At 29.4% G+C, this 12912-nt stretch overlaps 1 protein-coding gene across 1 annotated transcript; it reads right to left on the bottom strand.

Annotated features, from left to right (window-relative positions):
• Positions 1–9728: 9728 nt before the first annotated feature.
• On the bottom strand, positions 9729–10995 carry LOC113560148. The gene is made up of 2 exons (XM_026965909.1): positions 10854–10995; positions 9729–9943 (listed from the first exon to the last, which is right to left on the bottom strand). Exons 1-2 carry the CDS (start codon positions 10993–10995, stop codon positions 9729–9731), a joined length of 357 nt encoding a protein of 118 aa, XP_026821710.1.
• Between the last annotated feature and the right edge of the window lie 1917 nt (positions 10996–12912).

The following is a 12912-nucleotide window of genomic DNA, read 5'->3' as shown; positions in this document are numbered from 1 at the left end:
AATGTCGTCGACGTACTTTGTCCGGTGCATGATATGGTAAACGTAAAACTGGTACGGTCTTTATAAACGCGGAATACTGGTACAGTCCACAACAGTCAAGGTTTCCCAAACTTTTATCAAAAAAAAAAAAATAATATAATATCAACAATTATTTTTAATTTAATTTTAGCGACGATCGATGAGAAACCACGACTCACGAGTGACTGCGAGTGAACATATACGGTAACGATAAGATGCAATAAATATCTATTAATCGATAATTATCATGTAGAAGTCGGAAATTTTTACGAGATTATCTTAGGACCCCTGAAAATTAAATTTTGAATAGTACCAGTTTTCCGCGTTTTTTTAATTCTTTTGTTATAAATGCATGGACCGTACCAAAATTCCGAGTATCCCATGATACACCTAACGGCCTTTTCTTTTCACTTGTGTTTTTCCACTCCACCTGACAACATTATATTGGAGTAGATTATGTAGACCAGCCAAGTATAATAATAACGTTCCTACAAATGACACTTTTGTATTTTACCTTTTACAATATAAAGATTTATTGATACTCGGACGATAGCGAGAATGATTTTTTCTACGGTTAACATCGCACGACGTGCGTTCTTATGGATACTATTTAAAATGGTAGGTAGGTCCTACTTAACACTATTCATTCTACGACGTGCCAAAATATTATTTCTACAGACAATATATTTTTTCAACAAAAGTAACGCAATACGCAGTACGGCGTCAGGAAGTCGGACACTTGCATCCCCTGTACCATGTACAATATACATCAATTATGTAGACGACACACGTGCACTGCAAGATCTTGTCATCTTCTCGGTGTTTCTCGTTTCTTTATTCTACTCTATACAGCGATAAGTAAAATAAATCGTCCTCTGTATAGTTTCTTTTTAGAGAACATGTGACCGTCTTCATTGTGGGTGGTATTTGTACCATAACTTTTACACGTATTGCATTTTAGTTGTTATTGTTGCTTTCCGTGTTTTATACAGTGCCACGCGGCCGCCTTAAGAATTGGTGACGGACGGGTCGTTTTAGAAATGAAACGAACAGCGGGAAATATATATTGAAAAAGGTCGTGTACAGTGCATTACAATGGTTATTTTTTTATAAAGCCGAGAAAATGTTCGAATCTCACGTATTGCTATTGACCTTCGGCTTATTATTATCAGGCGGTCGGTGCCGTGTTCTGTGACTGACTATATGCACGAAGCCCCAGACATGCAATCCCCGAAGAATGCATGATTTTAATAATTTGATAAATAATATTAGGTTAATGAATATGATAATAATAACATTTTAATTTGCACTTATTGAGCACAGCACAAACACAATGAATTTAAGAATAAGATATAATATTTTAAGCCTTAAATTGTTAAATAGGTTGTAACGGACCAAATTCAATTTTTTATATTAACATATTATTATATGATGCGATAGCGCTCTCCGTCCCGCGGACCCCTCTGCCAAAGCCCGAAGACGACACCGATCTACTTAAAGAAGTGCACACACACAATCACCATTGCCCAGTACCCATGGTTCGGAGTGACTGGCCGTCAATATATTAATTACTAATTAGCCATCAATTAAAATATTCAATATAGAATATACCGGCCATGTAATATCATATAACCATTATGTAATGTCGTCGACGTATTTTGTCCGGTGCATGATATGGTAAACGTAAAACTGGTACGGTCTAAAATAGTCAGTGTCCCAAACTTTTATCAAAAAAAAAAAAAAATAATAAAATATCAACAATTATTTTTAATTAAATTTAATTTTAGCGACGATCGATAGGAAATCACGACTCACGAGTGACTGCGAGTGAAAATAATACGATAACGATAAGATACGATAAATATATATTAATCGATCATTGTCACCAACTATAATATACAGCAAGTTCTCACCAGTACATCATTCGCAATAGTGGATTAAGTGTGTTATATTTTTGACTTAAACAAAAGTTATACCTAATACGTATCATATAATGGACAATTTTGAAAGAGGCAGGTGAGTTAATAGTACATCAGAAATATTTTTATGTGGTTTTGAGGAAGAATAATAATTCTATAAGGTGGAAATGCACACAAAACACAAATTTTTAAATGCCCGGAAAAACTAACAACTAATTTGATCAAATCGGTAAACTATAATATTTCGGTTTCCAAATCTCGCCAATGGGTTGGCGACATTACCATTTTTGTCAATGTACGCTCCACACACCGAACCTGGGGATTACATTGTGCGAGACGTTACAAGGTCTAAACCAATAAATTATTTAGTTGAGTTATAACTGAGAAATGTAATATTCACGTAATAAAGTATACTGTGTACTGAGTATATATATATATTATTAAAGCGGCAACGAAATTATGACGTCATGTGTATTTTTCATTAACTATACCTATGGCTTGCTAAATAATTGTTGTGAATATTTTTAATGGTATTTCTGTATTCATCTCATTTAATTAAACACTAATGCTTTATTTTATATTTTTCTTAAAAAGTGCTATAGCACCGGCGGCTCAGATTACTTAGCAGGACCAATACAGGTGAAGTGCGAAATCAGAGATGCGTAATGTACGAACTTTTGTCAACTAGCAAATGCCTCACACCTGAAGAATTGCTGATTACAGTCATTAATTGGATCTCGCTAACTGACTGCAATTCATATATAGAGGTAAATAAATAATTTTTATATATTTTTATAATATCTCTGGTACAAATTTAGCATTTTATAATTCTAATTAAAATACGAATTTAATATAAATAAATAGGTACTTAAGACATGAATATAGACGTATGTTCTGCGAGAACTTCTAAGTATAAATTCATAAATAAAGCACATAATAATGTACTCACTTAATAGTTAATATAATATAAAAATTATAAATATAGAACATAATAAACGTCGTACCATTATGACAACATCAGACGCCAGTTAAAAAAAGCGCTAGAGTTCTATCATATTATTATCGTTTATTCAATGGATCCATTATAATTCCATTGTTGTTACAATATGGATAGGTATAGTAGTACTCATCAAACCATACTTAATGTATAATACCCGCTTACTTATTATATTATATTTATATATATTATTCTACTGTACGTGTGTATGCCACTGAACACCTTATAAACGGTTGGACTGATTTGAATGAATTGTTTTGTATGCGTTTGGGTGACGCCCTGGATGGTTTAGATTCACAAATCAGCCCGAAGTTAATTATTAGTGCACCCTTTCACTGCTTAAGGAACCTCTGTACAATATTTCAAGTATTTTTAATTGTTTAATAATTGTTTGATATTTTTCTAAGCGGTTGCTAGGATACTAAAAATATCAAAAAATAAAAAAAACAGAAATTTTTAAGTGAATATTTGATAAAAAGTTGATATATCGGAAATATCGTCTATACACCAAATCAGAGAACCAAAAATATTATTTATCCTCACGCTCAATGTTAGCATAAGGCAACCAAACTTAAGACGGGTGCATTTTATAAGGACGACGAAGTGCACGGGGACAACTAGTTGTTATATAAATTGTAATAATATGTACATTGACCATTGGCGCCTACACAGAATGTTAACAAAAACGTCGTCTCTGCGACGCCACTGCAGACTTCTCCAAAATATGTCCCATAATACATCAGTTAATAACGCCCCGCTGAGGTGGTCGATTTTTGAACACACGAAATAATAATGCGATAGATTGTTCCGAAGTATAAATGCGTACCCATACAATACCTACATCTGGCAGTTAGCTTGACATTTTTTCTTAAAATATATTTTTACACGAGTAGAAAAAATACAAATTGTTTGATTTTACAGAATCAATACAGATAATATATCCTGGATGTGTATTAAATACCCTATCGGTTTTTCGTTATTTTATTTTATATTATTTAATTATTTATTATTATGGTATATTATATTGATATTCCGCGGTAATATATTTTATACGTAATCAGCTTCTATTTTAGTGTGCAGTACCGAAATGCGTGTGTAATATATGAACTAAAAAAAGTATACGTGTATTAACCAAAGTTTTTAGAGTTTTTACTTATGTGAAAATATATAAGCCATGTAGTAAAAATTGTAGTATAGTTTGGTATTAAATATATCACAATATCACTATTACAGTAATACAAAAACAGTTCTTTTATTCTAGTGAATATGTTTAGAAACATCTCATACAGGGCTCCCATATGGGGGAGTCAGAAAGACCCATGGTACCAAGGCCCGGCGTTCGCCTTCAAGGGATATTAGAAAAATGTTTTAATACTTAAAATTTTTTCAAGTATAATTTTAGGATTTTTTTTAATCAACTCGAAAATCATATTATGCTAAATCTGTGGCTTATGATAATATCTTAAATATTATGATATCACACAAATATTATAACTTGAAAACAATCTTTCCCAAATTAGTACCCAAAGTTGGTTTATTTATAAAATGTATACACGTAATATTATTTTTATAATAATTTATTAGTGTAATATTAAATGAAAGAATGTTTCTCTAGACATAAGTTAGTTTTTTATTTATATATTATATCGTGATATTATCATATACTTATTTTGTGTAAACGACAAACGTGCAGTTCTACACATAGACAATAGAAGACATATTAATATATTTATTAATTTATTAATATGTTTATGGTTCTACACTGTCAGTAATGTGTCACACTAAAAGTATTGGTATTATTTACAGATTTCATAATAACTAGCCTAATAATAACTATAATACGAATAAAATGTATAATCTGAAATATAAGTAATATTTGAACTTAAACAATAACTGATAAAAAAATTTAGTTGATATAGAAAAATGAATTCAAGTAATAATGTGTATTAAGTATTATAATTTATAAGTTTACCAGAAGTCCAGAACTATACATACATACATTAAAATATTATACAGTATAAGTTATAGCGATCACACTATTTTGTTTTTACCTAACAAATGTTTTATAACTTTTGTTTTCGAGATTTTAACTTTTAACATACATTTTTAGTGTGTACTATCAATGGTATTATGTATCTACATGATATTACACATCATGTTTTCAATTCTTAAGGGATAACTATACATTTGTTGGTATTTTATTTTTCAATTATCTTACTCTTATAATCTATACACAAAACTAGTATTTAAGGTGTATTCATATAAAAAAATTAATTATTATTAAAAAGGAGCTCGAATTTAGTTCTGTACCAGGGCCGAAAATGTGATGTGGCCGATGTAGAGGCCTGATCTCATACATATAATATATATCAATATATTATTATATACTGTATAGTGCAGTATACTTACAGAATCTTGACACCCATTGTGATATAGACCCCACCAAGTACAATAATAATAATGTACCTATACAAATGACACTTTTGTATTTTACCTTTTACAATATGAAGATTTATATACTCGGATGATGGCGACAATGATTTTTTCTACGGTGAACATCGCACGACGTGCACTATTATGGAAACTTTTTAAAATAGTAGGTTGGACCTACTTAACAATATACATTCTACGACGTAGGTACCGAAATATTATTTCGATAAGCAATATATTTTTCGAACAAAGTTACGCAGTCGGACATTTGAATCCCCTGTACCATTTATACATATATATGCAGACGACACACGTGCACTGAAAGACTTTGTCGTCTTCATTGTGTTTCTCGTTCCTTTATTCTACCTTGTATAGCAATAAGTAAAATAAATCGATCTCTGTACAATTCTTGCTTATAGAACGTGTAACCGTCTTCTTTGCATGTGGGTGGTATTTGTACCATAGCTACGTATTTTATACGTATTGCAATTTAGGTGTTATTGTTACTTTCGACGTTTTATGCAATGCCCTATGGCCTCTTAAGAATTGGTAACTGACGGGTCATTTTATAAATGAAACGAATTATTGGAAATATATATTGAGACGGGTCGTTACTCGTTGCTTTCAGTGCATTAAACTGGTTATTTTTCGATAATAAAGTCGAGAAAATGTTCGGACCTCAGAAATTGCTCTCAACCTTCGACTTCTTATTATCTCGCGGCCGGTGCCGTGTTCTGTGACTGACCATATGCACGAAACCCCAGACATGCAATCGCCGATGAACGAGCAATTTTAATGTGACAAATAATAAGTTGGTAATAATATTAGGTAAATTAAAATAATAATAATAATTTTTTGATTTGCGCTTATTGCGCATAGCGCAAACACAATGAATAAGATATAATATTGCAAACCTTAAATTGTTAAATAGGTCTAAACCAATAAATTATTTATTATAATACATTTTTGTTCAAATAAAATATTAAAAATTCCCCCTCATAGCACATGTTAAGATGCATCATAACTCATATTTTAATATTTTGAAATATCACGCCTAAATATTACAAATGTTACAATAATTAACTAAATATTAGTTAGATATAATTTTTAGCAGGTATATTTATTATTTAGTTAATAATATATATTAAAAATCAATATATTTTTAGTGTCAGATAAATGCAGTTGTAGACAATGAATATTGGATACAATAATTGTATTACCACAAAATGTCAATGGTACCTAAAAGAAGATACTGTATTAAATTGTAGTATAATTTTATATTGTATAAAATGTAAATGATAATATATAATATTTCATTAAATCAATAAATTACATACCTTTGAGACAATTGTGCTTTATGCTTATACATTAACAGAAATAAGCTACTATTATGACAAAAGATGCCTGTTGAAAAAAATAAGCTAGAGTTCTATTATATTATTATCGTATATTCAATGTGTCCATTATCATTCCACTGTTGTTACAATATGGATAGGTATAGTAGTACTCACCAAACCATACTTAATGTATAATAAACGAAGGCATTTCCGCTCTATATAAAATAATTGAATGTACATTTCTGTTTCACCATATAAGGGAACGTGATTTAAAAGATACCACATTCGTATGTATTGTATTTTTAAATCCATTTTTGATTATTTTTGATCGGAAAAATATATTAGAAGACACCCGCCTTCTTATTATTGTTATAGAAATTGTAATAATATGTCCATTGGCCCCTACTATATAGAATGTTAACAAAGACGTCGTTTTTGCGACGCCACTGTAGACTTCACCAAAATATGTCTCATAATACATTGGTGTTGAAATAATACCCTATTGTGGGTGGTCGATTTTCAAACACACCAACAAATTTTGCGTACCATCTGTGCAGATGTATAAATGCGTATACAATATCTACATCCAGCCGTTAGCTTAACATATTTCTTAAAAATATATTTTTTTTCAAGTGTAAGAAAAATACAAACTATTTCATTATATTGAATCAATAGATATGTCTTAGACGTATTTTAAACACGCTATCGGTATTTTATTTAACTTAAAATCATATAAACTGTTAATCACGGAATAGAAACAAAAAAAACGTATTATTTTGTTTATATTCTGAAGGTGAAAAATGGATACTATATAATATATATGTATAACTGTATAAGTTTCAATTTTTAAAGTATATAGCATAGTGCGATTGGGTATAATATCAATATAATATGTAAATATTTAAATGTTTTGTTTGTACGATAATCAAAAGCACCAGACTTGTTTATCAAACCACGAAAATCGTTAAATATCATATAATTTTATTTTTTATTTTAAATATTGTGCTGTTTAATGTTTTTTATTTTGTTTTTTTATGATTATGAGTGTGTGATTTAAGATTCGATTCGTGAAACCGGCCGTCAAAATGTGTTAACTTGACATTGTTTAAGAATAAAAAATATTTTTTGATTGATCGTATTAATGTATAATATGTCAATATTCACTAACAACTTTAAACCTCTCCATTTTCCACAATTAAAATAGATTAAAAAATCTAATTACGTTCAGTGAAATAGCAATTAGAAAATTTAATAGAAAAATCTTTATATAATAAACTTGATATTTAGTTCTTTATATATTAAGTAAATTAAGTTATAAGTTATTGAGGCCGTAAATTAAAACTTATTGATGATTATGAATTTAATTATTATTATTAATTATCAAATAATTTATTTACTCTTGAGCAAAATTTAACAAACAGCATTTGTTTAATACTGCATATTATTCACCAAAATACATAATAAAGTTTATATATTGATTTTTATTAATTGAGTGTTGGATAACTATTACACTCCAGAAGCCTAATTAATTAACATAATATAAATCTTATGACAGAAAAATGTTACATAATATCATTTAATGTATTTATCTGAACTTATTGTCTATATAATAATACTTATTATCTTTGAATAACAACAAATATGGACATGAAAATTTAAATAATATACAATAATACATATGGTTATGTGAATTGTATACCTATGTGTTTATAATAAAATGTATATAATAGGTATAGTATTTTTAAGTAGCTTAAGGTACTATTATCCTGTAGTGCGCAATATAAAATATAAAACTCGCTCTGCTGTATAGTGGGGGTGGAGATAAGGTAACTATAATGGATGTGTTAAATTTAAATGCAATGATGGAATCATTACATCTAAACAAAAAACGATTCTGAAAAGAGATAATTTGTCAGTCTAGGATATATTATTACCTATATTTAAATTGCAATATATATAAATAAATATTTTTTTTAATAAAGTACTTTATGTTTCTCAATTACTAGTGAAAGTTTCCAATTTCTATGACTTATAAATTTGACGAATATTACCAATTCATATTTTTAACTATTTATAAAACACTCAATACTCAAGTAAGTGCTTGAAACCTTCACTACTAGATTAAGAAAATTTTGGAAATAAATTTTTATTTAGCATTTTGAATATTCAATTATTTAATCTAAGCTGATATTTAATAATTACTAAAAAAACATATGTTTTTATGATATTTTAGACCAACATTAGCAATTTATATTTTTAAACTGTTTATAAAACACTGATTTCTCAAGTTAGTGTATTGGAAACTTCACAACTAGATTTAAAAAATTATACTTATTTTGCACATTAAACATTCAATTATTTAATCTAAGCTAATACTTCATAATCACTAAAAAACATACGTTCATATGATACATTTGACGAATATTTCCGTTTCAAATTTTTTACTGTTTGTAGAACACTCAATTCTGAAGGTAAGCTGGAGCTTAAAAAATGGCCAAAAAACTGTCTAGACATCCTTCAACATATTTCTATCAACGATCAAGTCATGAAGTCGTCATTTGACCCAAAAGATAACTGTTTGGTTAAAATCTTAGGTCTTCATTAATTAATATTGCTCATTCATTAATATGCTACCAAAGTGATGATGTTGATGAATAATAATTTTTTTTGTAAAAAATTCAATTCGAAAAACAATTTGATGTTTACCATCAATATTGTTTCTTTTTTGGGAAATAATTCTTGAAATTTCAATTGCTATTAGTAGTATTATTTTTAAAACTAAATGAAATTAATAAATGCAAATTGGTTTTTTTTTTGTCACATAGTACACCTGATAACTTCCTATGTTCTACGGAATATAGAAGTATACCTCTATATTATATATTGATTTTTAAATGGACAACAGAATCAATTATAATAGTCAATTATTAATTAATTATGTATAAATAAATTTATTTAGTAGAATAAATCAATGTTATTAATAATTTAACATTTAGCGTCAATTACATGTAATGTTTATGAGTATTTTTATTTAAGTATGGTGTAATTGAATTTCATGCCATCCATAGACCTCCTTCTTCTTATTGGGCTGCCTGTCGTTCCAAAGTATTTATTGTTTTTTGCAAATGGTTCGACGGGATCCCAGGCTTTAGGGGGATGTCCAAAATCTGGGTCGCTGTACCCTGCCGTTGTTGTTGTTGGATCCGAATTCCAATTGCACCTCTTTTTCCTTTCACCCATCACTTGTAAATATATTATTAGATTAACATAATTTATTTTCATGAAGCGATATTTAAAAATTTGACAATATTGGATAGATAGGTATAAAAGCAATAAGTACTTGCGTGCCAAAGTGTTAATAAAAAATAAATAAACATTTAAGTATTTCATATTTAAGAGTATGTTAGCGCAATATTTGTTTTTTCTCTCGTACCCACATGCAACATATTATATAAAACGTTTTCACGTAAAATCAATTTTGGTGACTGAGTTTACTTTAAAAAAAATCACAACGATTGTAATTGAAAAAATAATCTTTTACAAATTTTTTACTGTTTTCTAAAAAATAGTATTTTAATTGATGTTCAAATTTTAATATCATATTTAAATATTAAAAAATGCTTTTTCTCACATTTGTTAAATATTAAAAATATTTTTAAATGATTTTTAAGAATGTAAAATAATGTTTTATCATTTTATTTAGAATGGAAAACTGGTCGTTTGAATATTTTATTAATGTTTATTAATTAATGAATGAATCATTTTCCAACTTTTTTTTAAACATTTAAAAAATTTTTTTTTGCTACCTGGTATAATACAGCTTAAAATTAAATATTACCAAGTATATATAATAGCTAATATCCTCAGCATATTATATTATTTTATTGCCGATTTACCAATATTATTATTTTTGTATTTTAGTGGAGGATGATTGTGAAATATTAGATTGTATAATGTGTTTATGCACTATTTATAACAATCAAATTAGAAAAAAATATATACAATTAAAAGCAAATCAATAAGGTATAAAATAAAAATAATAATATTGGTAATGGTTAAATAAAGTAATAAGTCTAACAATAAATAAAAATATACATGCACAAAAAATAATATCTATAAATATTTTATAACGATAAAGATTATAATTTTTACCTTCTAGATTTGGGAACTGATGCTGCGCTTCTACCGGTTTTGTCTGCGGAATCGTGTCGGGTGCATCATGGGTCGGCATCGCTTGTATATAGATAGCGACTCCAAGAATCACGAATAAAATTGCAATGGTAGATAATTTCATGTTGATGCAGAGCTGAAATGATACGAAAAATGTTATTGGAAAAATTCCTAAATAAAATATATACGACAGGCAAGAGAGTATAAAAAATATGTCACGAGACAAAAAAATTATGTTCGGAAATCGCGAAGTACTTACACGAAAAAAGTAATCTTGAAAATAAAGGTGACTATTGAGACATAAATGACGATCGGCGCTCCTAAGCACCCCCTTTTATGTCCTGGCAGCGGCGGCGGCTTCTTCGGTGTCGAAGTGGTGGTGGTGGTGGTGGTGGTGGTGGTTGTTTCCACCACCGATTACGCGTTGAAGGCCTATAAGGACAGGAGCCTACCGGAGCATCGGGGGTGAACTGAAATTCTATTCGGTGAACTGCCCTCCGACCTTCCTGCTCACCCATCGATCGGTCAACCCACTCAACCACCCTCATCGACAAGTACTGCGAACAAATACAGACATGCGCACAATGTCAAACACTCTCACTAACACACATACATCTTTACAGGGGAGTTTCGGCGGCGGTGACCGTGTTGGATGCCCGAAACCGGATGCCTGGACGACAAACGTCGAGTGTGTATCTACCTATATTAAATATCAAAAGATACGATGTATTCGAAATTATATATTTCAATAATATTTCGTAATACGGAACTTGTATACCCCTTCTCGATGCTTGACTGTGCAGCATTCACACTAATTTTCTAGTATATAATATTATATATTATAATAGGATTATGTTATATTATTATTCGATAGGTATATACATACACTTGAAATGTCGTCCTAATTGTACGACTCCACGACGTAAATTCATCATATTTTGGTATATTGACCTAACATTTAAGTACATTGTATTTATATATTTTAGTATACTTACGGGTCCTGCCAAGTAGATAAACACTATATTGACAAAATGTTTAACGCGGCCGTTTAGCATTTCAACCTACATTTATTGGCCGTTATGGACAGATGGATACTTATGTATTAGATTATAGATCGTCAAGTTACCAATTATTAATATTGCTGCCGCCGAAAATATAATATGATTTCATAATAATATTATAGTCCATTACTCTTTATACTTTTACTATGGACCATATGGGCCCAATTAGGGGGCACTTAGGGTGTATTAGCACCCCCAATTTTGAAATTAGCACTCTCAAATATTTGTTTATAATAGGGTCGGCCAAACAGTCGATTGCAAACGATTTCATAGTCGATCGTGTTAGAATTTATTTTTAGCCTATGCATACGAAAATCATGGTGGTTAGGTTTTTTTTGGAAGTCGATCCTTAATGGTGAAGTATATTTGTAGTAGATGGTGGCCAAAAAAGGTTGATCGCCACTGGTATATAATAATATCACATTCAAAATAACCAAAACATTTATTTACCCATAAAAAGCTTTATACTATGCACTAGTAAACCGATTTTATTAATAAAATATTATATATATTAATATATTTTGTTCGTAATCAGCCCCTATTTTAGTGTGCAGTACTGAAATGCATGTGTAATGTACTATGAACTAAAAAAGTGTATACGTGTATTTACAAGCGTTTTTAGTTTTTACTTATGTGCCAAAAAATATATGCAAATGTAGTAAAATTTTTAGTATGGTATTAAGTACTATATATCACAATATCACTAGCACAGTAATACAAAAACAGTCCTTTTATTCCAGTGGGTAAATATAGAAACACCTCATATATATTATATATTGTATGTTGCAGTATACCGACAGAATCTTGGCGTCCGATATTATGTAGACCCGCCAAGTTCAACAATAATAACGTACCTACAAATGACACTTTTGTATTTTACCTACTACAATATAAAGATTTATAGACTCGGACGATGGTGACAATGATTTTTTTTACGGTTCACATCATACGACGTACGTTGTTATGGAAACCTTTTAAAA

The sequence above is a fragment of the Rhopalosiphum maidis genome, chromosome 3 (assembly GCF_003676215.2).
Source record: "Rhopalosiphum maidis isolate BTI-1 chromosome 3, ASM367621v3, whole genome shotgun sequence".
NCBI classification, from domain to species: domain Eukaryota; kingdom Metazoa; phylum Arthropoda; class Insecta; order Hemiptera; family Aphididae; genus Rhopalosiphum; species Rhopalosiphum maidis.
Note: the sequence above shows the minus strand (reverse complement) of the source record. Positions and strands in the feature narration are given on the sequence as shown.

Coding starts and splice junctions, on each gene's coding strand:
- LOC113560148 (XM_026965909.1), bottom strand. CDS start 10,995: ATGAAATTATCTACCATTGCAATTTTATTCGTGATTCTTGGAGTCGCT. Junction 9,944..10,853: donor TCAGTTCCCAAATCTAGAAG/GTAAAAATTATA, acceptor TATATTTACAAG/TGATGGGTGAAAGGAAAAAG.